Below are 25,566 nucleotides of genomic sequence, written 5' to 3' on the forward strand. Positions count from 1 at the left end.
CATCTATCCTATTTAATTATAGGCAAGCCTCACTAACTCAGCCTAATAAGAGGAAAGCCAGTCTGAATTATGGAATATTTTTAAATACATTTTTATTATTTTCAAGCACTGGACACGCTAGTAATTCAAACTAGACTAACAGCATCGTACAGTACCTCAGGGAAAGGGCTTTAAGAATCATTTGTAATTAGCATATCAATTATTTGTATACAAGTGGATGTGCAAAAAGTGCATAAAAAGTTTATTCTCTTAAGTAGGACAAACATTCCCCAGCACAGTCCTGTTTACACTATTAATTTGCTTAGCTAGCCCTTTTTGTGCCAAGATAGATGTATGTAAGACATGCTTATTTCCTCAGGGAAGAATGAATCGCTTCCCTATGTTTAGTCCAGTAACTAAGAAGCGGAGCGCCACTTGATTGGTTTGGGATTTCCAGGATATGGAGTTTTGAATTTGCATACAGACTAGAGAGATTTCATATGGAGAAGATCTGGCAGCCGTTGCCAGAGACCCAATTTCCCCATCTGGATTTCATTGGAGTGATCTGGATTTCATCAAGCAACAGGACACTGATCCTAAATGATCCACCAGACACTCTAACATAGGCATGTTTAAAATACATCCTGCCCCAGAAAAATAACTGCTAAAATATGATGAGTTGGAGTTAGTCTATGTGCAGTACTTAAAAGTAATAAAAATGCATTTATTTTTAAGTCCCACAAAAACCATGCAATATCAAGTTAATGATGAAAATCAATCCCCAAACTCTTTTCTTGCACACCTCATTGTGTGACGGCATGGCAGAGATTTCCAATCATCTGGGAAAGGATATTATATTTTGATGAGCTGCACCAGGTGCTAACTATATGGCAGGATTTCGACTTTGAATCTTAGGGAGGCCTCCTGGGTAAAGAAGGGTGAGGGAAGGGCTAGGGTCATGTTTATTGTTAGCAAATCATTATTGTCTACCTAAGTTCAAAAATCAGAGCAAGTGAATTGAAAAAGAAGAAGTATCAGGTATATAGGGAGTGTAGAAAATATGATTAGGAAATGAGAAACAGAGATATAGGCCTATATTTCTACCCGTATGTATTAAAACTGTGCTCTAGGTAAACTGTGAATTCTTCAAGGCTTAGAGAGTAAAAACTAAGTGCGGAGAGCATAAGCACAAGCAGTAAATATACACACAAATGTTGTAACTACAGTTTGGAATGACTCCAACTCTCTCCTTTCCCCCAAGGGCATCACTATCCAGGGTCTGCAAAGGCCAAATAGCTGTTTGGCTTCCAATCTGATTTTTTGCTAAGAAATCAGAGAAGTCGGTTTCAATTTTAATAATATATTCTCCCAACCTCTATCTAACAGAAAGGCACTTGTGTTTCTGCCCCTTCTTAAAGTGAATTTTGTGTTTGGTGAAAGGTAATAGATTGGCAGCACTGGAAAAGGAATTACTGTATTCCCAGAACAGGTATAACCAGGCAGTGACACTCTGAAATTTCTCTCTGCCTTTGGGGAACATTAGAGTACCATTCAGGAAGTCACTGCTATGGTGTGCTGTGCTGAACTCAACAATATCCTAGTGGGCTGAAGGAATTAACATAGCACTCGAAGGGCCTGACTTAAGGCCATTCATTTATTCATTCAACATTAGGGAGTGCTTACCATGTGCTTGGTGCTGGGAGAAGACTTTTGCAAATGTTATATCATTTAATCCTCATAATAACCCTGTGAGAGAGAGAATATTCTTGTTTTACAGAGACGGTTCAGAGAAGTGATTTGTCCAAGTTGCTATTGCAAGCACTGGATCCAACTTTGTCTGACCCCCAAGTCCAGTGTTCTCCCTGAACTCCATGCTGTGGAGGCTGCAAAGGGGGTGGATGAGACATGCCCAAATAATGTGATGCATAGCAAAATGTAATCTGGGCTTGTGTGAGGGGTCCTGGTGGTTATAGAGCAGTAAAATGACCTACCCCAGGTCAAATAAAGAGTCATTAGTATAGCTAGACTTAGGATTCATATTCTTTAAGCCCTCTTCCATTTTGGGGTTTTTTGGTTTGGTTTTGGTTTGGTTGGTTTGTTTTGGTTTAGCTCTCCAAACCAGCCTGCCTCTCCACCTACCCCACCCCCTGCGCAGATAATATATATTCTGCTTCCTAGGGCCTTGGGCCTTTCAGAATGCGGAGAGCCAAAGAGCACTGGGGTTTAGTGAAAAGAGCACTAGATTTGAATTAGAATTAGTGTTCTAATTCTAGCTCCGACATTCACTCTAGGCCTACCGCCCTTTAATTCTAGATGACTCACTTTCCCCTGTGTGAATGAGAATGGTGTACTTCAAAGAGGTAAAGAGATAAGTAATAATAAACTAAAAATAGTGCACAGCCCTTTTTGTTGCCAAGGTGACATAATTGATGAGTGGAATTACTTACTACAAAGCATGTTAGAAAGGGATGCCAATTAGAATCTGTGTTTCTGTATAATGGACTCAGCAATGAGAGAAAAGATGCCCCTGTAAAATATTAAGAAACTACATCTTAAAAAATAAAACAGCAAAAGCAATCTGAGGATTGTTTGGGAAGGTTGGGGGTTTAGAGGTTCGAGGTTGGTTTGTTTGTTTTTCTTTTATAGCTTTGGGTGTTTTGTTTTGTTTTATCCTAAAGATGTTAATGGAATCAGTACACCTTGTCTGATGCTAAAAGCAGAAAGAGAGACTTATAGGAAATTAAATGTCTTCTGGATATGTCCAAGAGGCACCCATGGCCCCAAACAAAATGACACATCATCCTCACCTCAGGGAGCCCCCCCACCCCAGTTCCCTGCATCCCTGAACCATTTGTAATAGATATTCAGGAATCCCCGAGGCATTTACCATATGCTGCATCCCCCGCAGGTTGAGTTTTTGCAGAATGAGTCAGCAGTACCTGAGTTGAGATATGACTGAGGGAATTTAGAGAAGACAATACCTGTGAAAAGTTGACAAGCTCCCATTTGAGACTGATTAGCCATCTTTGAGTCCTTAACGCAATCCCCCCTCTGAATCCCATACAATGCAATAGGTTTAAAATGTTTATCATAGAAAGGGTTTTGCTGTTGGCAATAAATTTTCTCACGTTGACTTTGGAAGCTCACAGTGTTAGTAGCAAATATTTCTCTCTTCTCTCCATTTCCTGCCCTTCTTGGTTTTTCAACTTTGAATTCCTCATTTCTTTAATCTCTGTTGAGGAAGTCTCTAGAGGGTGCTGAGGGTGCTTGTTGGAAAATACAAAGATGATAAGGCTGGTCAAGGCTGATTTGCAAGCGAGCAGTTAGGAGACAAACCTGCTAGGAGTATGCACCAATCAGTGGTCTAGCTATAGAGGGGCAAGTCTGGGTTACCAAATCTATCACCAACATTGATTAAGAATAATTGTCACACCATCTTTCTGGCATTCCATTTCCCTGAGAGGAATCTTTTAGAACTTTATGTATTTAAAAACAAACAAAACAAAACCAGGTTCCACCACTGGTATTAGAGGTAAAGTGGCACCAGTGAATGATCCCAAGGGTACACCATAGAAGCTGTGGTCTACCCTGATGGAATAAAAGAAAAGGGGATAATGCTACAATTTGGTTCTTGGGCTTTTCCTTTTATCTAAAAGCATCATTAACGTCATCACCCCTGGCTTTTATCAACCTCCGGCACCAATCACCTTCCCCAAATCAATGCCTGTAGAAACAGCTGCCACAGCCTCTCATCCTCATTTGCATAGCCTTGTCTGAAGAGCAGACTGCTCAATACTGAGGGATCCGGTTTCTCATCAAGAAAATTGCTATTTCAAATGAATATCTTATGTGTTTATAGGGAAGTTACTAATGTAGTATAATGAGATGCCTGTCCTCCCCCTCCTTTCTGGGTAAGCGATTTTATACTTTCCCAAAACCTAAAATTAATGATTGCAGTGTAGCAGATAGTACTGTTACAGTGGTTAGGGAAGCTTTCCCAAAAGCAATCTGGAATGATATTTCATTCATTTATTCATTTAATAACTATTTATTGAATGCCTCCTATGTATAAAGTATTAAGCCTACCCTCAAGGGAGCTGGTGGAAATTTTTAAATTATAGATACACAGAGAGATATATATTCACATTCATACACAGTCTAATAAAATGAAACATGGAAAGTTATAAGAACCATAAGAGATAAAATGCAGTGGGCACTCAAACGGAGAAGATACTTCAGAAAAGGGCTTAATTGAGGAGGTAACATTTGATCTGGCTTCTAAAGGGTAGCTAATTATTATATCTTTACAAAGTGTGTAAATGTGTATGTGTTTATGAAATCTGGGTCAAGTTTAAATGTGTGAGATTGCAGGGGAAGATGCTCTATGCAGAGGGTACAGCAAGATCAAAGTCAGAAAGGCTGAGCTCTGTACAGAGAATAGCAATGGTTTAGTTTGTCTGGACTGTCAAGTGCATGAGAAGAACAATTTGCAAAGATTGGAAAAGTGGGTGGGAATCACCTCACGCGGGACCTGGAATTCTTGGCAATGAAAATTTGTACCATGTTCTGCAAGCATTTGGGGAACTGCCGAAGGTTTTAGAATGAGGGTATAGTATAATTAGAGCTAAGGTTAACACTCGAAAAATAATAATGCAGTGCCTGCTACTGCTGTTATACAAAATAATGTGTGAAGTGGCTGGAACAAGCACCTGATGCACGGTAAATCATGGAAGCAGGTATATTGTGGTGATTTAGAACATGGACTGGTGCCAGGAGGCCTGGGTTCAAAAGCCAGCTTGCCACTTAATAGCTGTGTGATCTTGTACAGATTTCTTAACCTCTCTATGCTGCTGTTTCCCCATTATAGAATAGGATTAATGATAACACCTATTTTATAAATTGTTATGAGTCACATGAGCTAATACATATAAAGTGCATAGAACAGTGCTCAGTTTTTAATAAAGTACTCGATACATGTTAGCTGATATTATTATCATTTTTTATTCATGAAGGAGATGGAATTTGAGTGAGCCTTTAAAAAATAGATATGATGTAGACATGTAGAAAGGTGACTTTCAGGCACAAGGAAGTGCATGACAAAAAGGAAGTGCAAGGTGAGTGGGGTGAACCATGGACAGTTCAGTTTGCCTACAGAATAACGTAGGTTAAGGAGTTATTAGAAAATAAGATTCAAAAGGTAGGCTGGAATCATATAATGAAGGACTTTGAATCATAAGCTAAGAATTTTAAGCATCATCTAAAGACAATGGAGAGATACTGAACATTTTTGAGTAAGGAAGTGACTTGATCAAAACCTTCCCTAAGGAAAATTAATCTGATGGCGGTGTGTGTGTGGGGGGTGTTGGATTAGAGAGGTAAGAGACTTGAGGCAGAGAAATTAATTAGGAAGCTATTGGTGTAATCCACAAGGAGGTCATAAGTGCTAGATTAGAGTACTGCCATGAGAGCATGAGAGTGGAAAGGACAGAATAGGAGAGGGATTGGTGCAAGTCTGGTAACTGAAGAGGAGCAGGGAAAGGGAGGAATCACAAAGGGCCTCAGAGTTTTGAACACAGATTACTGAAAGGATGGGGTATTGTTAGAGACAAAGAATTGAGGAAGAGGTAAGATGATAGGTTCAGCACGGTCAAAATGGAGCTTTAAATCACAGATGACTGTAGAAATTGACAAGCTGATCCTAAAATTTATACAGAAATTCAATCCGGAATAACCAAAAAAAATCTTGAAAAGGAAGAACAAGGTTGGAGCACTTCCCAGCTTTAAAACTTACTACAAAGCTACTGTAATCAAGACAGTGTGGTGCTGGCAATGAGGCTAGACATATAGAGCAATGGAATAAAGTTCAGAGTCCAGAAATGTGTACAGTCAATTCATTTTACTCAAAGAGTGCCAAGACAATTCAATGGGGAAAGAATAGTCTTTTCAACAAATGGTGCTGGGACGACTGGATCTCATGCAAAAAAAAGTGGTTTTGGACCCATACCTCATACCATATACAAAAGTTAAGTCCATATAGCCTAAACGGTCTAAATGTAAGAGCTTAAACTATAAAACACTTAAAACATAGATGTAAATGTTCATGACCTTGAATTAGATATTGCTCTCTTAGACATGACACCAAAAGCACAAGCAGCAGAATAAATATAGATAAATTGGACTGCATCAAAATTTAAAACTTTTGTGCTTCAAATGACACTATCAAGAAAGTGAAAGACAACCCATAGAATGGGAGAAAATTTTTGCAAGTCATGTATCTGATAAGGGACTTGTATTTATAATATATCAACACTTACAAATCAATATTAAAAAGAAAAATGGCTCATTTTAAAAATGGGCATAGACCTTGCTCTAAAGAAGATATACAAATGGCCAAAAAGCACATGAAAAGATACTCAACATCATTAATCATCAGTGAAATGCAAATCAAAACCACAATGAGATACCACTTTATACCCACTAGGATGGATATCATAATTTTAAAAAAAACAGAAAATAGTAAGGGTTGGTGAAGATGTGGAAGAATTGGAACTCTCATCTGTTACACATTGCTGGGGGGAATGTAAAATGGTGCAGCCCCTGTGGAAAACGGTCAGGCAGTTCCCTCAAAAGGTTAAACACAGGGCTTCCCTGGTGGCACAGTGGTCGAGAGTCCGCCTGCCAATGCAGGGGACACGGGTTCGTGCCCCGGTCCGGGAAGATCCCACATGCCATGAGCGGCTAGGCCCGTGAGCCATGGCTGCTGAGCCTGCGCGTCCGGAGCCTGTGCTCCGCAACGGGAGAGGCCACAACAGTGAGAGGCCTGCGTACCGCAAAAAAAAAAAAAAAAAGGTTAAACAGAGAGTTACCATATGACCCAGCAATTCTACTCCTAGGTATATTAGAAAAATGAAAACATGTCCACAGCAGCATTTCTCATATTAGCCAAAAATTATAGAAATAACCCAAATGTCTATCAACAGATGAATAGAGAATAAAGAAAATGTGGTATATACAAACAATGGAGTATTATTTGGCCATAAAAAGGAATGAGGTAGTAATACATGGATGAACCTTGAAAACATTATGCTAAATGAAATGAAAGAAGCCAGTCACAAAAGACCACATATTATATAATTCCATTTATATGAAAGGTCAAAATTAGACAAATCCATAGAGACAGAAAGTAGGTTAGTGGTTGCCAGGGGCTGGAGGTTGAAGAGTGGTGGGAATAGGTAGTAACTGCTATTGGGTACAGTGTTTCTTTGGGGGATGATGAAAATGTTCTAGGGATTCCCTGGTTGTCCAGTGGTTAGGACTCCGTGCTCTCACTGCCGAGGACCCAGGTTCAATCCCTGGTTGGGGAACTAAGATCCCACAAACCACGTGATGCAGTAAAAAAAAAATGTTCTAAAATTCATTGTGGTGACGGTTGCACAACTCTGTGAGTATACTAAAAGCTGTTGAGTTGTACACTTTAAATGGGGGGATTGTATGGTATGTGAATATTGATAAAGTTGTTTTTTAAAAAAATATTTTAAAAAAAGATTTTTTAATGGAGCCGTAGCCATTGATGATGACCAGATGCAGATTTTTGAGTAGTATCCACCATCAATTGCTTCTGAGAAATTGATAAAGATAACAGAAAAAGCTTTTGGATATCATGACACAGAGGTCTCTCTCCCTTCAAGAAAATAGTTTCAGGAGAGCAGTGAGATCAAAAACTGGATTACAAGAAGTATGTAGAGGTGGCCAATAAGTAGACAAATTTGGCAGTGTTGAAAAGGGGATGAAGAGATGGACAACTTGTAACCTAAAGGAACTGAATCAGTAGGAAGACAGAGACTAAAGATGTAAGAAAGAGCTCCATTGCTGATACATGGCCCTTAGAGCAACAGGAAAGAGAATGTAGTGCCCAGCTGGTGAAATTAGCCTCAAGGAAGAGAAGGAATATGAGGGAAGACATTTTCAGGTAAAGAAAAGAGGTAAAAGAAGGCATTTATTAGACATAGCTTCAACCAGCTCACTCAAGCATGAGGCAGAAAAAGTTTGATCTTGAAAGATACACCTCAAACTGTTTCTCATCGTTGACTGAGCTGATTGAAACTATGTGTAATGAATCAGGAGTTACCTCTAGAGAGGGAGTAGAGATGGAGAAAAGGAGTTTTCTTTCCCTTTTATTTGATAGACTTTTATGTTTGATTTTTTAGCATGAAGAATGTATTCATTATATTTGTATTTTTAAAAAATCAGACTAGATGCTGCAAGAAATGTAGTTGTTTACCAATTGGAGGTGAAGCAAAGGAACTGCCAAATTACACTGTGTACAAAATACCCTACCTTTTTCAAAGCTTCTAATTACCCTTTTCTCTACCCATCTGAAGCCCTCTTCATCAGAACTCCCTGAGGACTCATTTTCCCTTCCTGGTTATCATTAAAACAACTCTCCCAGAAACACCTGCCTTCCTTTATCCTTTCCTCCCTCCCAGTACCACATATTCATGACTGTCATATGTATATGCTTTTCTTGTGTGTCAGTGTGTATTGCCCTATCAATACTACCATAGGAATATCTCCCAAATCCATCTCTTCCTCCCGACCCTTGCTGCCACTGGCCTGGATGGTTGCAAAAACCCTCTTGATGGGCTTCCCTGGTGGCGCAGTGGTTGAGAGTCTGCCTGCCGATGCAGGGGACACGGGTTCGTGCCCCTGTCCGGGAAGATCCCACATGCCATGAGCGGCTAGGCCCGTGAGCCATGGCCGCTGAGCCTGCGCGTCTGGAGCCTGTGCTCCGCAAAGGGAGAGGCCACAACAGTGAGAGGCCCGTGTACCACAAAAAAAAAAGAAAAAAAAACCTCTTGATAACCTTCACTGTATCCTACGCTGTAATCAGAGGATCTTTTCAAAATGTAAATTTAATCATGCCTTGTGCATGTGGTGCACACGCACGTGCACACACGCACGTGCACACACATTTGAGACATTTCATACCCTTTAATGAATTCTTTTCTATTGAAGTATAGTTGATTTACAATGTTGTGTTAGTTTCTGATGTACAGCAAAGTGATTTATATATTCTTTTTCATATTCTTTTCCATTGTGGTTTATTACAGTATATTGAATATAGTTCCCTGTGCTATACAGTAGGACCTTGCTATTTATCTGTTTTATATATAGTAGTTTGTATCTGCTAATCCCAAACTCCTAATTTATCCTTCCCCAACTCCCTTTCCCTTTTGGTAATTGTAAGTTTTCTATGTCTGTGAGTCTATTACTGTTTTGTAAATAAATTCATTTGTGTCATATTTTAGATTCCACATATAACTGATATTATATGATATTTGCCTTTCTCTGTCTGACTTACTTCACTTAGTATGATAATCTCTAGGTCCATCCATGTTGCTGCAAATGGCATGATTTCATTCTTATGGCTGAGTAGTATTCCAGTTATATATATATATATATATATATATACACACACATATATATATACACATACACACACACACACATACATATATACATACATACATACCATGTCTTCTTTACCATTCATCTGTCAGTGGACATTAAGGTTGTTTCCGTGTCTTGGCTGTGAACACTGGGAATGCATGTATCTTTTCAAATTAGAGTTTTCTCTGTATATATGCCCAGGAGTGGGATTGCTAGGTCGTATGGTAGCCCTATTTTTAGTTTTTTAAGGAACGTCCATAGTGTTCTCCACAGTGGCTGTACCAGTTTACATTCCCACCAACAGTGTAGGAAGGTTCCCTTTCTTCCACACCCTCTCCAGCATTTGTTATATGTAGACTTTTTAATGATGGCCATTCTGACCAGTGTGAGGCAGTTTTGATTTGCATTTCTCTAGTAATTAGTGATGTTGAGCATGTTTTCATGTGCCTCTTGGCCATCTGTATGTCTTCTTTGGAGAAATGTCTGTTTAGGTCTTCTGCCCATTTTTTGATTGAGTTGTTTGGTTTTTTTGATATTAAACTATATGAGCTGTTTGTATATTTTGGAAATTAAGCCCTTGTCAGTCCATCATTTGCAAATATTTTCTCCCATTCCATAGGTTGTCTTTTCGTTTTGTTTATGGTTTCCTTTGCTGTGTAAAAGCTTATTAAGTTTGATTCCGTCCCATTTGTTTATTTTTGCTTTTATTTCTATTGCCTTGGGAGACTGACCTAAGGAAAACATTGGTATGATTTAGAGACATTTCATAGCCTTTAAGTAAAAGTCCAAACTGCCTGGCCTATCTGGCCCTTTGTGCTCTAACCCACGTTTACTTCACCAGCCTCACTCCCACCACTCCCTGCTCCAAGCTTTCATGCTCTGGTGTGTGCAGTTCCTTCTGTAAACCTAGTCCCTTACCCATAACCCCCACAACCCTCCCTGCTTCCATTTTCCATACCTTCACCCCCATGTGCCTGTAAGCTTCTCCTAATTTTTTATTTTTTTTTTTTTTGCGGTACGCGGGTCTCTCACTTTTGTGGCCTCTCCCGTTGCGGAGCACAGGCTCTGAACACGCAGGCTCAGCGGCCATGGCTCACGGGCCTAGCGGCTCCGTGGCATGTGGGATCTTCCCGGACCGGGGCACGAACCCGTGTCCCCTGCATCGGCAGGTGGACTCTCAACCACTGCGCCACCAGGGAAGCCCTTTTTTTTTTTTTTACTTTTTATTTCAAGATAATCATGCATTCACAGAAAGTTGTAATGAAATGTACGGGGAAGTCTCTTCTTCCTACAGCCTCCTCCAATGTTGCCATCTTGTACAATTATAGTATAACATCAAAATCAAGAAGTTGACATTGGTACAATCTATAGAGCTTATTCAGTCTTCACCAGTTAATACATGCAGTCTGTGTGTGTGTGTGTGTGTGTGTGTGTGTGTGCATAGCTTTGCATAACCACAACCACCAGCACAGTCAAGGTACAGAACTGTACCATCACCACAAGGCTCTCTCATGCTACCCTTTTATAGCCACATTCATCCCTAACCCCTGGCAACTGCTAATCTCTTCTCCATCTCTCTAATTGTTTCACCAATGGTATGTAAGTGGAATCATGCAGTACAGATTTTGAGATTGGCCTTATTCACCCAGCATCATTCTCTTGAGATCCATCCAAGTTTTTTGCATGTATCAAGAGTTATTTCTTTTTATTGATTAGCAGTATTCCAATGGTATGGGTGTACTGCAATTTGTTTAACCATTCACTTGTTGAAGTACATCTGAGTTGTTTCCAGTTTGGGTTGTTAAAATAAAGCTACTATGAACATTCATGTACAAGTTCCTATATGAAAATAAGTCTTAACTTCTCTGGAATAAATGTCCAAGAGTGCAATTTTTAGATTGTATGCCAAGTCCATTTTTAGTTTTGACAGGAACTGCCAAATTATTTTCCAGAGTGTCTATACCATTCTATATTTCCACCCAAAAGGTCTGTGTGATCGAGTTTCTCCACATCCTCACCAGCAATTGACATTTTCACTGTTTTTCATTTTAGCCACTTTGATAGGTGGCTCACTGTACTTCTCATCTTTTAAAACCTGACAAAAGTTACTCTACTTCCTCCTCTGTGCCATCACTGATATTTCATTTATCATTGTGTTTTAATTATTTATCGATATAGTCCGAGTCTTCCCCTCTGTTCTGAGCTACGTGAAGATAAGAGCTGTGCCATATTCGTCATTTTTTTTCCCTGCAGCATCTGATACAGTTACATACTGGACACACAGAGGGCACTCAGTAAATGTGTGCAAAGTAAGGGAAAGAATGAAAATGGAAAAAACGTTAGTCTTGCTTGCCTCCGCCTCCTCCTCGTTAAGCTGTAAACCTTTTTAAAACAGAAATCACACCTTCCTCTGTCTCCCAGCAGCAGTTAATAGGGTGCTCTGTACATGTAGCTGCTCAATAAATGTTGGCTAACTATTCAGGTGGCTTATCTTCCCTCTGCACCCAGGAGATAAGCACATGAAAGAGAGAATAGGCCTGAGTATTCCTGTATTAAAGATCATATGTCATAAGTTTTATAATATCTTATAATCTCCACAATCACTGAATATTTGTCTGTGTAGATGAGAAATCAAAACAAAACGGTCTTTTGAGTCAAAGAATGCCTCTGCAACTGAGCACTTTTCAATAGTTTCAATACCCTGGTTACATATGAATTTTGGAGGACAGCATTTCATATCCCTGCATTCCTTTTGCAGTTTCAGAAGGATCTGGAATTTTTCTATTTTTGCTGAACTGGTATAATTTGACATGTTGATTATGAAGGGGTCATTAACCCCAAACATTTTTTATCACTTTTTGACTCTGCATTTTCTCAACTCTGAAGTATGTTAATTTGCACTTGTTTATATGTCTCTGTAAGAGTTACTCAAGCCCTAGAGGACTGGTATATGTTTTGTCTGGGAGCTAGATTGTAAGCCCCTTGAGAGCAGGGACCTTATAACTCCTAGGAATGCATCCTGGACATTGTCAACATTCAATTAATGATAATACTAGAAACTTGCCTAAGGTCATCTGTCACAATAACAACTTCCTTTTCATCTCTAAGGCTTCTAACTGTCAGGAAAAGCTCTTAGGTTGATTTGATAACATTGAATGATTCTACCCAAAATTATGCTCATTATTACCCACTACAATTTGTTCTTTAGAGTGCTTTCAGATTTATAATTTTGGATCAGTTATTATGGTTCCCTTCCCTATAATACCCTGGTTACATCCAAGTTTGGGAAGGCTGCATTTCATAACCCAGAAGTCTTTTAGCCTAATACAAAGTAAGCTGATAACATCTATGCTTTCAAAGCGTTTAATTCTCTTCACCAACCCTCATTGATAACTAGGTGGTAAACTCCAAGTATGTTGACAATCTTAACTTATCAGAAATAATCCTTAATTCAGTGTATTGTCCTATTTTCACAGATTATAAAATGGAGTAAATGTATACTAAACCAGTCCTATGGCTGTTGAAGTTAAATTGATATGAATATTTAAAGGAAGTCTGAGTTCTAAAACAGAAAAGCAAATTTGGTCCTTGGTGAGGATGGAGGTAGGGGGAAATTTTTTTGTAAGTCAGGTTTTCTGAGCTACAATTTACATGCAGTCTGATTTACCCCTTTTTAGATAGAAAGTTTGATGAGTCTGACAAGTTGGATTTTTTTCCCTTCACTATTTGCTGATTCAACTATACCTCCCACTACCCTCCACAACCACCCTTAGACCAAACTGCCCTATCTTTTCCTGACATTTTGTCTCCTTTTTCTTTTCCAGTGTACTAAAGGAGGTGTACATAGCCTTTAATCCCAAAGCAGTGGTCTTACAGCTGGGAGCTGATACAATAGCTGGGGATCCCATGTGCTCCTTTAACATGACTCCAGTGGGAATTGGCAAGTGTCTTAAGTACATCCTTCAGTGGCAATTGGCAACGCTCATTTTGGGAGGAGGTGAGTACAAAGGAAGGTCACCACGAGAATTTGTTGACCTTCCCCCATGTTTTGTCCATTGACACTGAGGAAAACTTGGCTTTCTAAGATTGGATAATACCAACCTGCCCATGGTCCAGAAGCCTGAGTCAATGAACCTGCCACCTTCACAGTTCAGCATAAGGAAGTACTCTGACACACTTCTCCTCCTCAGCCTGGCATGTGCATTGACTCCTTGGCACTCTGAAGTCTAAGTTTCCATTCCTGAAGCAAAGGTGCTTTGGTTAAAGGTGACATCAGATCTTATTAAGAATAGAGAATGTTAACCCCAGTGGACTTTGATCCATCTTCTCTCAGTATAGCCTTTGAGTCCCAGTTCTAATCATTATCTTTTGGAAACATACCACTAAAATTCTAACCCTACTCACATATAAGTAGTAAACGCATGAATTAATTGAATATCTAAGCTGAATTCAAGAACAACTTCTCCCCCACTAAAAAAGCATGGATTTGTTACAATAAAGCAAAATTGAGAGATCTAAAGTGTCTCTTAGGCATTTTTGCCTTCAGACTGTACCTTGTGCACAAAACACTTTGCCTTCAGTGTTTTGTATTACTTAACCATCAGAAAGCTGGGTCTATTCAATAGAAGCATTTACACATTTGTGAAAGGAACCTTTCACAAACCTCAACTACCTTTGAAGCTGCCTTGCTTAGAATCTTCTGTCTATCTGGCACAATCTTTATTCCATTAGATGAATGGACTGGTGTGTTAAAATAACATGATCAAGCAGATTGAGCTTAAAATGTATGTATTATGGAAGCGCTAATAGTTTGTTGTTTGTCAAACTGTTGTAAAAACCAAATTAGAGGAGATTGTGGGAAGGCCTTATGAAAATGAGTGAGCATTCAACACAAATACACAAGCCTGGTCCTTGGGCAGCCTCAAACCCTAGAGGGATCGAAATTAAAGGTGCTTACAAGAGACAACCTCTTATGAAAAGCTGGCGAGAAATGTATTAACTTCAACTCAAGGAAAAGATAAAATTGATAGGTGCCGCGGACATATTACTTTCCTTGATGGCACTAAAGACAGTGATTATGACACAGGGCCAGGGGGAAGAAGAAAAGCCCTTTCCTCAATATACATCTGTGTGAATCCAACTTTTGTTTAAGGCTACAGCCTTTACTTAGCACTTTCAAAGCCTCTTTGCTTTCTCAGCCCCAAGTCTTGGCTTTTGAATATATAACTCTTCTTATGTAATATGTGTATTCCTGAAAATACCTGTGCATAAATGGAATTTTTGCAAATCAAATCAGACTGTATGTATGCCAGAGAGAGCTTGCTACTTAAAATCTATGGGGATTCTTTTTGAAATCAAATAATCATACCCAATAATTTGATCAGATAAATTCAGATTTTCCATGTCAGCAGTGTTTAAAGTAATACCTGTACTATTTCACTTCAATTCTCAACCCCCAGTAACACATAGACAATTGGCAGAGATGGCCACGTGCCCAAACTTCAGTGGATCCCATTGAGGCCAAAAAGACACATTGTAGAAGCCCCAGCATCCCTGACCTTTCAAGGAATAGAAAGGCTTAAGAAAAGGGCACCATATGTCTCAATCTATACACGTTATTCCAGTGTAATTATTAATAGTGTCCCTTTTTTACTCTTAAAAGTGTACCATTGTGGATGATAAATGATATGGTCACCCTACCTAAAATAGACCAGATTCTATTTCCCTCAGGCTGCACTGAGGTTAGGAAATCTTTCCATTTTATCCTTACACTCTTGGAATTTAGTTAAAAGCCAAATGTTCTAGTGCTTGCATGGCAGAACACATCTATTCAGCACAAAAATATGCTGATTATTAGCCAGTATAATATGGCTGCTGGGTGACTGTGACAGGACCTGACGAGGTGAGTCAGAGCGTCAATCAGCAGTCCTTTTCTCATCTCATTCTCTTTGATCTCTGCCACTAGGCCTGTATTTTGTGGAGAAAAGGAATGCTGAAATGAAAAGAAAGAAGTCTGTTTCTGTCAGCATTTTCCTTTTCTCTTTCCTGGAGGTTTTCAGGGCTATATCTGCCAATAGCTTTAATATACAAGTCACATCCAGCAGTCATTTTATAGAATTGTTACAAAATTCATCACAGAAACCTTCACTTTGAGTAGGTCACCTCAAAAGATCTGGGTTCCAGGGATCTCAGTCTTACCAATGACTCTTGGTGGAATTGAGGACTTTGGAGTCCTCGGGTGCATATTTGTTCGGAGATGAGGGCCTTTTTAATCTTTGTAGGCCTTGGACTTCCCAGTTCCACATTGTGCATGGTCTGACTGCTTCACTAAAGACTGCCTACTAAGTGGTTCAAAAATATCATAAAGGGATGTTTAGGTGAAATTCTGCAAGTTAGAATTATCTTTCTAGCCCTTTTGTTAAAACATTTTTCTCTCCTTCCTTACCCCCCTTCCCTCTCCTGCTGTTCTGTGACTATTCTTTCCTAACTTCACAATTCTTGATGGAGACAGGAGGCTATAACCTTGCCAACACGGCTCGATGCTGGACATACTTGACCGGGGTCATCCTAGGGAAAACACTATCCTCTGAGATCCCAGATCATGAGGTAAGTAAGGCTCTGACAAGTCCTCTCTTCTTTAAGGGGAAGAGCTGAGTCATTCCACCTAATCAAAATCACGTCCTCACCACTCAATACCGTTTTGTTGAGAGACACTCCAATAACAATAACACACTGTCTTGGCAGAATAGTGGACTCTTGTTCCAAAATATCCAAGACCTTCTGCCTTTTTTTACAAGAGATCTCAAAGGCCAACCAACTTTAATTTCTCAATTAATTACAGAGACTGTGGGAAGGGGTCACCTGTTCACACAAAGAACTCTTTGGGATATGTGCATATTTTCATCCCCTAGACTCAAAAAAGAAGGGGCAATTTTTTTTAAATGTAGAAGCTGGGTTCTCCTCTATCTTTAAAAAGTCCTATTGGTGGTATGTCAAACCTCTGTTCTTTGGTGGTAGTCCTGGTCTCTCAATTTTCTTTGGCTGATGTAAAATTTAAAAAACACACAATCACCACCAAGACAGGTCTGGTATTTTTCCAGCGATTAGTGGTGCACAAAAGTTGGGGCAGGACCATCCAAAATGTGAAACATGTCATTTGAACCTTTGCCATTTTCTTTAGTCATATGAGATGGGCTTTATGTTTTCCAAGGCATAGATGTCTGTTCTAGTTTTCTCAAAACAGGTGTCATAGAAAGCTCTCTGAGAGCTGTGAGTGTGCTGATGATCCCCTTTATCTGAAGGTGTACCCCTTCTCTTCCCACCCACCCTGACACCTGGTGGGAAGCGTGTTATCATAGATCAGGATGTGTAGCTGCAGGCTTTAGACTGTGACTTATAATAATGAATCAGTGGCTGCAACCCCACCTTCTCAAGCCATCTCCCAAGGAGTCGAGATGGTACTTGGGTTATAACATTTTGATTCCTGCTCAATGCAGAAGCTGTACACTTGGGAGCATTATGCTTTTACAAGTTACTATTATTTTTTAAAACTAGAAACAAACTAATCTTCCAATTTTCTTCTAACCACAGGTGAGGTATAATATGTATCTCAGAAAAACCACTCTATGTGTCTAGAATACAAATAGAAGGCACTCTATAATTTCAGACAATTTGCTGGTGTCAAGGTTAATAGAAGTCTCTTTTCTTGACTTGACTTACCTTTATTCAGTATTTGGAAGCTTTATGAAATATAAAGGTGAGCGAACAAATTACATTTGTGAACAAATATAATCGCTGTTATTGCCGTGGGAATATCTCAGATTGCATTGCAATTTAAAGCGCTGAGACTTTAAAAACTGATCAAGTTATGTCAAAAAGTAGTTTTAAAATGTAGAAGCCTGAATTGAGAATGAGTGTTCTGTTCCTAGGAAACAATGCAAATCTATAGATTCATCTATCTTAAAAGGTTGATAAAATTTTAATAAAGGTGAATACTGCCTCTGGTACCTGGAGATGCCTGGCTGGTTGTGGACTTGGCCTTCTAGATAGACATGTCCTGTCTTTATACTGATATAGCCTGCTAGATTAAATGAGATATAATGTACGTCAGGTGCCTAACACACAGTTCTTGGCACACAACAGGCATTTTTGAAATGCAGGTTTTCTCCTTCCCCTTTGTATGCACCTAACAACTTCTGATACCCAGACATTTATGACTTTGTCATTCATAAATTTGTCCAAACCCTTTCGAATCCCTTCTGTCATATCCTTCTGGTATAAGAGATGTGAGTCATCCAAGAGGGAACAAAGAAGAAAATTGAAATGACAGTCTTCCAGGTACAATAAGATAACATTTTAATGAAAATTGCCAAAAATAGCCCACACAGTGTAAAGGCATATGTAAGTTTTGTGCCACAATACACAGTTGCACACAAATATCCTTGCAGTCCTCTGTAATCAGATCAACAAATGGTGGCTCAAAAAATATTTACTGAGCGCCCGTTGTGTGCCAGGCACTATACTAGGTGTCTTGGAAGATACAAAGACACTAAGACATCATCCCCTACCTCAAACAGCCTGGGATAAAGCGGGGTATGAGTGCTGAGGAGATATGTAGATACATAAATAAATATATTACACAGCAGAATAAGAGCCACAAGACTATAGGAACAATGGCTATGGATATGTGCCTCAAATATAAAGGGGATATAAAGGAGTGCACAAAATACCCTGCCCTCCATGAGCTGAAAATGTAATTGAGAAATCTAATCGGTGAAAAGGTCAGGACAGTGCTGCAGGCAGCCACAGTCTGCTGGCTAACCCCCTCACTGTCTTCCCTCTCAGTCTCGGCTTTTGTTCTTCTGTCTCCTAGGATAATAATCCTCCTCCTCCAGATGCCCTTTCCCCATCTCTCTATGATCTTCCTCAGTCCAGTTTAAAGCCCTATGCCTTTAAAAATCCCTTACCTAAATATACCAAGGCCCTTTGAGCTCTTCCTTCACGTTCATTTGTTCTTTTCATTCCTTTACCAAATATTCATTGGGCCCATACTGCTTGCCAGGCCCTATTCAGACCTGATACAGGGATACAAAGATTAACAAGATAAGCCCAGTGCTCTAAAAAATCTCATCATCTAATAGAGGGGACAGAACAATGTGCTCAACCCAGGACAGATGAGGAGCGTAGAGGAAATGTTTCACCAAGACTTTAAATTGAATATTGGAGGTTGACTGGGAGTTTGCCAGGTGAAGAAGATGGAAAGGCATTCTGGGCAGAAGGAATAGAAATTGGAAAGGACCTGGTGCCTTGTGTGACCAGGGAGAAGTTTGATATAGTGGAACACAGTGTTTATGAGAGAGAGAGAAGGATTAAGGCTTGAATGGAAATTGGAGCCAGATTATGAAGAGCCTTGAATGATGCACTAAAGAGCTTGCACTTTCTTCTGTGAAAACAGATGAGCTTTGGTCTTTAGAAAGCTCACTTGATAGAGCATGGAAGATACATTGCAAAAGGGAGAGAGCTGAGAAGGTCAAACCTGTTAAGAGGTTCAAGGACACTCCTATCACGCTCAAGTCTGTACCATTCCTTTGGTCATCTGTGGTTTCGGTTGTCTGCATTCCCCTTTAGTGCTCATCAGAGTGTTAACACCCACCAAGTTGATGTTCATTCATTGAATGAACAATTGAATCAATGAGTGTTTGAATAATAAGTGTCTCAACATTCATACTGGAAAACTTATATTTTTAAGATGGAAGAATTGGAAGCATAATCTAGCCTTTTTCTAGAAACTATTTAACCCCAGTAGCAACTACCCATTCTTTGCAAGAAGTACCAGCTATCCCAGTAGGAAATAGATGTATCCATGGGAAACACTAGATCACCAATGGAAGGAAGAGAGTTGGGAAGGCAAGTATTGGAAGTGATTAGTGGTGAAATTTCAGGCATAACCCTCATGAGATACAAAACCAATCATGCCCTAAAGCCATTGATCAAGGAGTTAGTTCCAGCCCAGGAATCGGGGAGCCAGGTTGGCCAGCCAGGCATGGAATAAGGAGGCAATCCCACTGGAAGAAGAGTTGGGCCCAGCGGGGAAGGTGAGAGGAATGGACCCCGCCCATATGACTGGCCCAAGTATCTCTACCATAGGGAAAGCCCAAAGGTGACATGGGGTCCCATAAAAAGACCAGTATGTGGCTAATTTAGCAAATCACCCACTACATGTAATAAGGCTTATGGACTATTATATAAGAATGTTGTGTAATCCAGTAATACTATTTGGATCCTATGATCTAGGATAGAGTAAGACAGTTATATTATAGACAATTATATTCATTTATACGTATATGTATACAGATACATCAGGTATGTGTACATACCTGAATCATAAAGTAGATCTTTAAACAAAATTTAGTGAACAAAAAATATTTATTTAAATAGACTCCTTTTGATGGACTGGTTAGACAAGTTATGCCTCATTCATATGAGGGAATATATATAGCCATTGAAAAGAATTAAGCTGATTTATATACAAGTGTATGTTACTAATGTAAAACAGTCTTGCATTGCAGTCTGTAGGTTTCAGTGAATTCATAGATTGATTTGGGGCAAAATAATATCTTAATATTTACTCTTTCAGTACATGAATTTGCTATCTCTTTCCATTTACTTAAGTCTTTAATTTCAAATTTTAATTTATACTTTTCAGTGAACAGGTCTTGCACAAATTTTGTTAAATTTATCCCTAAATATTTCATGACTTTGATGTTGTTATAAATGGTATTTTTAATTTCAATTTCTAATTGTTTGTTGCTAGAATATAGAAATACAAGTACAATTGATTTTTTTATATTTATCTTGAATAATGTAACATTGCTAAACATTAGCTCTAGTAACTTTTTTGTAGATTCTTTAGCATGTTCCATGTATACCAACATGTCATCTGTGAATAAAGAGACTTTTACTTATTCCTTTACAATCTTCATGCCTTTTATTTCTTTTTCTTGCTTTATTACACTGGTTGGGACCTCCAATGCAATGTTGAATAGAAGTGGTGAGAATGAACATCTTTGTCTTGTTCCTGATCAGTGGGGGAAAGCACTTAATCTTTCACTATGAAGTATGAAGTTAGTGGCAGGGATTTTTTTTAATATCCTTTATTAGGTTGAGGAAGTTCCTTTCTATTCCTAATTTACTGAGAATTTTCCTCACAAATGAGTGTTGAATTTTGTCAGACGCTTTTTCTTCATCTATTGAAATGGTCATATGGTGTCCTCTTATTCTGTTAATACAGTAAATTGCATTCACTGTTGCTTTTTTTATGTTAAACTAACCTAGCAGTCCTGAGATAAACCCTACTTTGTCATGGTATATTACCCTTTTTATATATTGCTGGATTCAGTTTGTTGAAATTTTGTCAAGGATATTTGTGTCTATGTTAATGAGGGACATTGACCTTTTTTTTCTTTTCTTTTCTTTTCTTGTAATATCTTTGTCTGGTTTTGATATCAGGACTATGCTGATCTTATAAAATGACTTGAGCAGTATCCCCAAGTCTGCTGTTTTCTGAAAGAGTTTATGTAAAATTGATACTGTGTCTTACTTAAATGTTTGATAGAATTTGTTAGTGAAAATATTTGAGCCTGGAGTTTTGTTTGTGGGAAGGTTTTTAATTATGAATTCTATTTCTTTAATAGTTACATGGCAAGTCAGACTTTCTATTTCTTCTTGCTTCCATGTTGATAATTTGTCTTCAAGGAATTTGCTTATTCACTCATAATTTTCCCTTATTGTTCTTTTAAAGTCTATAGGTCTATAGGACTATAGTGATGTCCCCTCTTTAATTCCTAGTATTGCTAATTTCTTCCCTTTTTTCTTGATCATTTTAGCTTATGGTTTAACAGATTTAGTGAACTGTATTTTTTTCAGAGAACCAGCTTTTAGTTTCATTGACTTTATTTTTCTCTTTTCTATTTCATTATTTCTGCTCATATCTTTGTTGTCCTTCCTTCTACTTATTTTGCATTGATTTTTAGTTCTTTTTCTAGTTTCTTATGGTAGAAACTTAGTTCATTGATTTCAAGCCTTTCTTCTTTTTTAATATAAGTATTTTATGCTGCAAATTTGCATCTAAACACTGCTTTAGCTGCATCCCACAAATTTTGATATTCTCTTCATTTCCATTTGGTTCAAAATAGTTTCTAATTTTCTTCTTTGACTGATGTGTTATTTATAAGTGTGGGTTTTTAAAAATTTATTTCCAAATATTTGAGGACTTTCCAGATATTTTTCTATTTATATTAACTTTCATTTTGTTGTGCTCAGAGAACATACTTTGCATGATTTCAGTCCTTTTATATTTATTGCAATTTGTTTTATGGTCCAGCATATGACCTATCTTGGTGAATGTGTCATGCAATTTGTAAAGAATGTGTATTTTGCTGCTGCTGGATAGTATTTTCTATCATTATCAATTAGGTCAGGTTGGTTGAGAGTGTTATGTCATCTATATCCCTACTGATATTTTGTCTGCTTGTTCTGCCAGTTACTGAGAGAGTTGAAATCTCAACCATGATTTTGGATTTGGCTATTTTTCCTTTTAGTTGTGTCTGTTTTGGCTTTATGTATTTTTGAGGCTTCGTTATTAGATGTATACACACTTAGGGTTGTGATATCTTCTTGATGAATTGACCCCTTTATTATTAAGAAATATCCATCTTTATTTCTGATAATATTCCTTGATCTAAAGTCTATATTGTCTGATTTTATTATTGTTGTACATGCTTCATTATGATTATTATTTGTATGGTATATCTTTTTCTGTCCTTTTACTTTTAAGCTATTTATGTCTTCATATTTACAATGGATTTCTTGTAGACAGCATAAAGTTGGGTCGTGATTTTCTTGTCCAGCCTGACAATCTCTGCCTTTTAGTTGGCATGCCCAGACCACTTATCTTTAAATTAATTATTTATACCTTCAGGTTTAAGTCCATCTTCCTATTTGTTTTCTATTTGTCCCCTCTGTTGTTTATTTCTTATTTTCTATTTTCCTGCCTTCTTTTGAATTAAATGAATTTTTTAAGGATTCCATTTGTTTTCTGTATTTGCTTATTAGCTATAACGCTGTTTTAAATTTTTGTGGTTACTCTGGGGTTTACAGTATGCATTTTCAACTTATCATAGTCTACCTTCAAATAGTATTACACTACTTCATGTGTAATATAGCACCCTTGTGACAGTATTCTTCCATTTTTCCCTTTTACTTCCATGTGCTATTGTAGTCATATATTTTACTTTTGCGTATGTTATAAACCCCATGATACATTGTTATTATCTTTTAAACTGTCAATTATATATTTTAAATTTTTAAAATATTTATTAATTCATTTAAAATAAGACTAATATTGCCTGTGCATGTTAGCACAAATAACATGTTGTAATTTTTTTAAAAAACTGTATTTTCCAAGACAAAAAGAAATCTCATGAGAAGAATGGTAATGCTATACATTTTTGCACAACTCTATAACATCTGGCTTAATAGATGACAGCTGACTTCTCATACCTGCTTCTACATTCAATGTGTTTTGATATTATTTTTGTTAATGTATATGGAGAAGATCCAACTTCACATAGATCTGTAGATGGAAAAGGGAAGTGTATTTTAATAACTTTTACAGGTCATTATGGATATTCTTCTTTGATACTACACAAAAACTCCATGGTAGTTTCTTAAAGGTTAATGCTGTGTGGAATCTGAAAACGTATCAGTGAACTTTGTATGTACTGTTACATCAAAATTCATTGATCATCTTGTACTCTGAAGGGATATTTGACCCATCTTATTCATATTGATTATTTGGAAAATATCGGTTCACTAAGTTATACAGATATTACAAATGTTGAAACACTTTATGCAGTATCAGAAATCACATTAAACTGATATGAATGCTGATTTCATTGGAACAAAGCTTAAGTTTGGGGAAACTGTCAAGCTTATAGTGGCAGAGTGAAGTTTTTCAAAATTCTGATTTTCATTCAAAAACGTGTGAGGGACTTCCCTGGCAGTCCAGCGGTTAAGACTCCACACTTCACTGCAGGGTGCACAGGTTCAGTCCCTGGTCGGGGAACTAAGATCCCACATGCTGTGTGGCATGGCCAAAAAAACCAAAGTGTATATTATCATTGGCAAAAAATAGTGTCAGTTATTGATATTTAACCTAAATTGGTAGGCTCACTTCATTTTTGAGAACATATCTGCCAAACATCCGAGTATTTAATCATGGTTTCTCCATTAGTTATTCTTCCTCACAAAAATGATATTCCATGAAAAGTAGCTGTTTAGGTCACAACTTAATCACAGATATGCTTTTCCTCAAGACAACTTCCTATTTTATCACACAGAATATTAAATCCAGGATCAAGATTTGATAATTTTTAGTGCTTCGCCAAAGCCATTCTTCAGTGAAACGGGGTTTTTCTTTTTACTGTGTGTACACGGCAACAAAGAATACAATAAATGCTGGTATACTTTGGTACTACTCCCTTAATTTATATACCATGGTTCCAGCAGTTTTACCCACCATTGCTTTTGCACATTCATATGAATATAGTTGCTCTGGCATAAACCATATTTTATATTCATATATATATATCATATATACCATAACCAAAAATATATACCATAAACATATATATGCAGAAATATATAATATAAAATATATAAGTTGCTCCAGGATAAATGATGAGATTGAAACAAGTTCTTCAGCACTTTCAATATTTTAGTACCACTTGTGATTGTTGCTAACCATTCACATAAAAAAGGTCTTCTTCAAAGATTAGTGCTGATACCATATGACTACAAGCAGAACAGTAAGTCTAGCCACATTTATAGACTTGTCTGTTTTTAAGGTGAAAGTACAGTTCCACAAATGAGATAATAATTAAGTCTTTCCCTGAAAACTAATGAAAGAAATCATAGAAGATCTAAATAAATTGAGAGATACTATATAAATGGAGTGGAGAGTCAATATTGTAAACATGTCACCTATGGGAGAAAATGTCATATAAGAAGAAAACCCAAAGAAGAAAATACTAAATCAAAAGATGGATTTAGCATAGTTGAAGGATATAAGATCAATACATAAAAATCAACGATATTTCTATATACTAGCAATGAACAAATGGAGATGGAAATTAATGTTAAGAGAATGAAAGGACAGGCCACAGACTGGGGTAAAATACTTACAAATAATAATCCAATAAAAAGGAGATATATCCAGAATACATAAATAACTCTCAAATGCAATATTAAGAAAATAAGCAACACAATAAAAAGTAAAAGAAAAAAATAACTAAATCTCCATGTTTAGAGCTAAATGTTTAAATAAATAAGTTACTGTGCCATTGAAAACAGGCAGTGCTATGAGTTATTTTACTAACCTTTCATCCAGTGGGCATTGAGCAATGTCAACTGTCTAAGGCTTCACTGATCTCTAAGCTATTATGTGAATTTCTCCAGCCCATGCAGTGCAATAACTTATGCATAAGATGCTTCAGTGGCTTTTTCATTTCTAGTTTGAAAAGCTCTAACAAACAATTTTTGGTTTTTAATAAGCTCATCATGTCTACACTTAAAATATTCAATTTCTTTCCCTTTCAATATGAATGAATGGTCTGAAAATGATGCCACAACTTAAATAATGAATTATTTTGAAACTATATGAAACTGTTCTGTGGCTAAGACACTGCAAGGTAAATTAATGACATATATAAAGATAATTGTAATCATGTTTTCATTCATTACTTACAATTTCACCACATGTTTATGAAGTAAATATCTTCCTTCCATGAGTCAGAGCCCTCACCAATACTGCAGTTTCATCTTTTTCAGCATCTTCAAACATAGATATTGCAGCTTAGGTTTGAGAAAGCAAGTCTTCTAATCTCCTTTATTAAGCCAACAATCTATATTCTTGTTGTGTTCTATCTAGGTGGAAGTAAAATTCTAGGATTTCAAAATAATGGTTTTCTAAATAAAAATAGTTACAGAGATTATAGCAGGTATGACTAAGGGTACATTTTCCATGTCCTTCTTATGGTTAGGGAGTCCAGGTACTGGTCATGGTGCCAGTACTTCAGA

General features: G+C 37.6%; 1 protein-coding gene across 6 annotated transcripts in view; it reads left to right on the forward strand.

Moving 5' to 3' along the window:
• Positions 1–25,566, forward strand: part of HDAC8 (histone deacetylase 8) — a 243,585-nt gene that overhangs the window by 91,888 nt on the left and 126,131 nt on the right. For 5 of the 6 annotated variants that reach the window (XR_009538448.1, XR_009538449.1, XM_060137598.1 and 2 more), the window contains exons 8-9: positions 13,254–13,426; positions 15,941–16,035. Coding sequence is in view for 4 of the 6 variants with exons in the window: in XM_060137598.1 (XP_059993581.1) it covers positions 13,254–13,426; positions 15,941–16,035 (268 nt within the window). In the remaining 2 variants the exon portion in view is untranslated. Of the gene's footprint in view, positions 1–13,253; positions 13,427–15,940; positions 16,036–17,019; positions 20,239–25,566 lie in introns of those variants that run through there. The other variant, XM_060137597.1, reaches the window with a different exon arrangement.

This window comes from Lagenorhynchus albirostris, chromosome X (assembly GCF_949774975.1).
Source record: "Lagenorhynchus albirostris chromosome X, mLagAlb1.1, whole genome shotgun sequence".
In the NCBI taxonomy this organism is placed as follows: Eukaryota; Metazoa; Chordata; class Mammalia; order Artiodactyla; family Delphinidae; genus Lagenorhynchus; species Lagenorhynchus albirostris.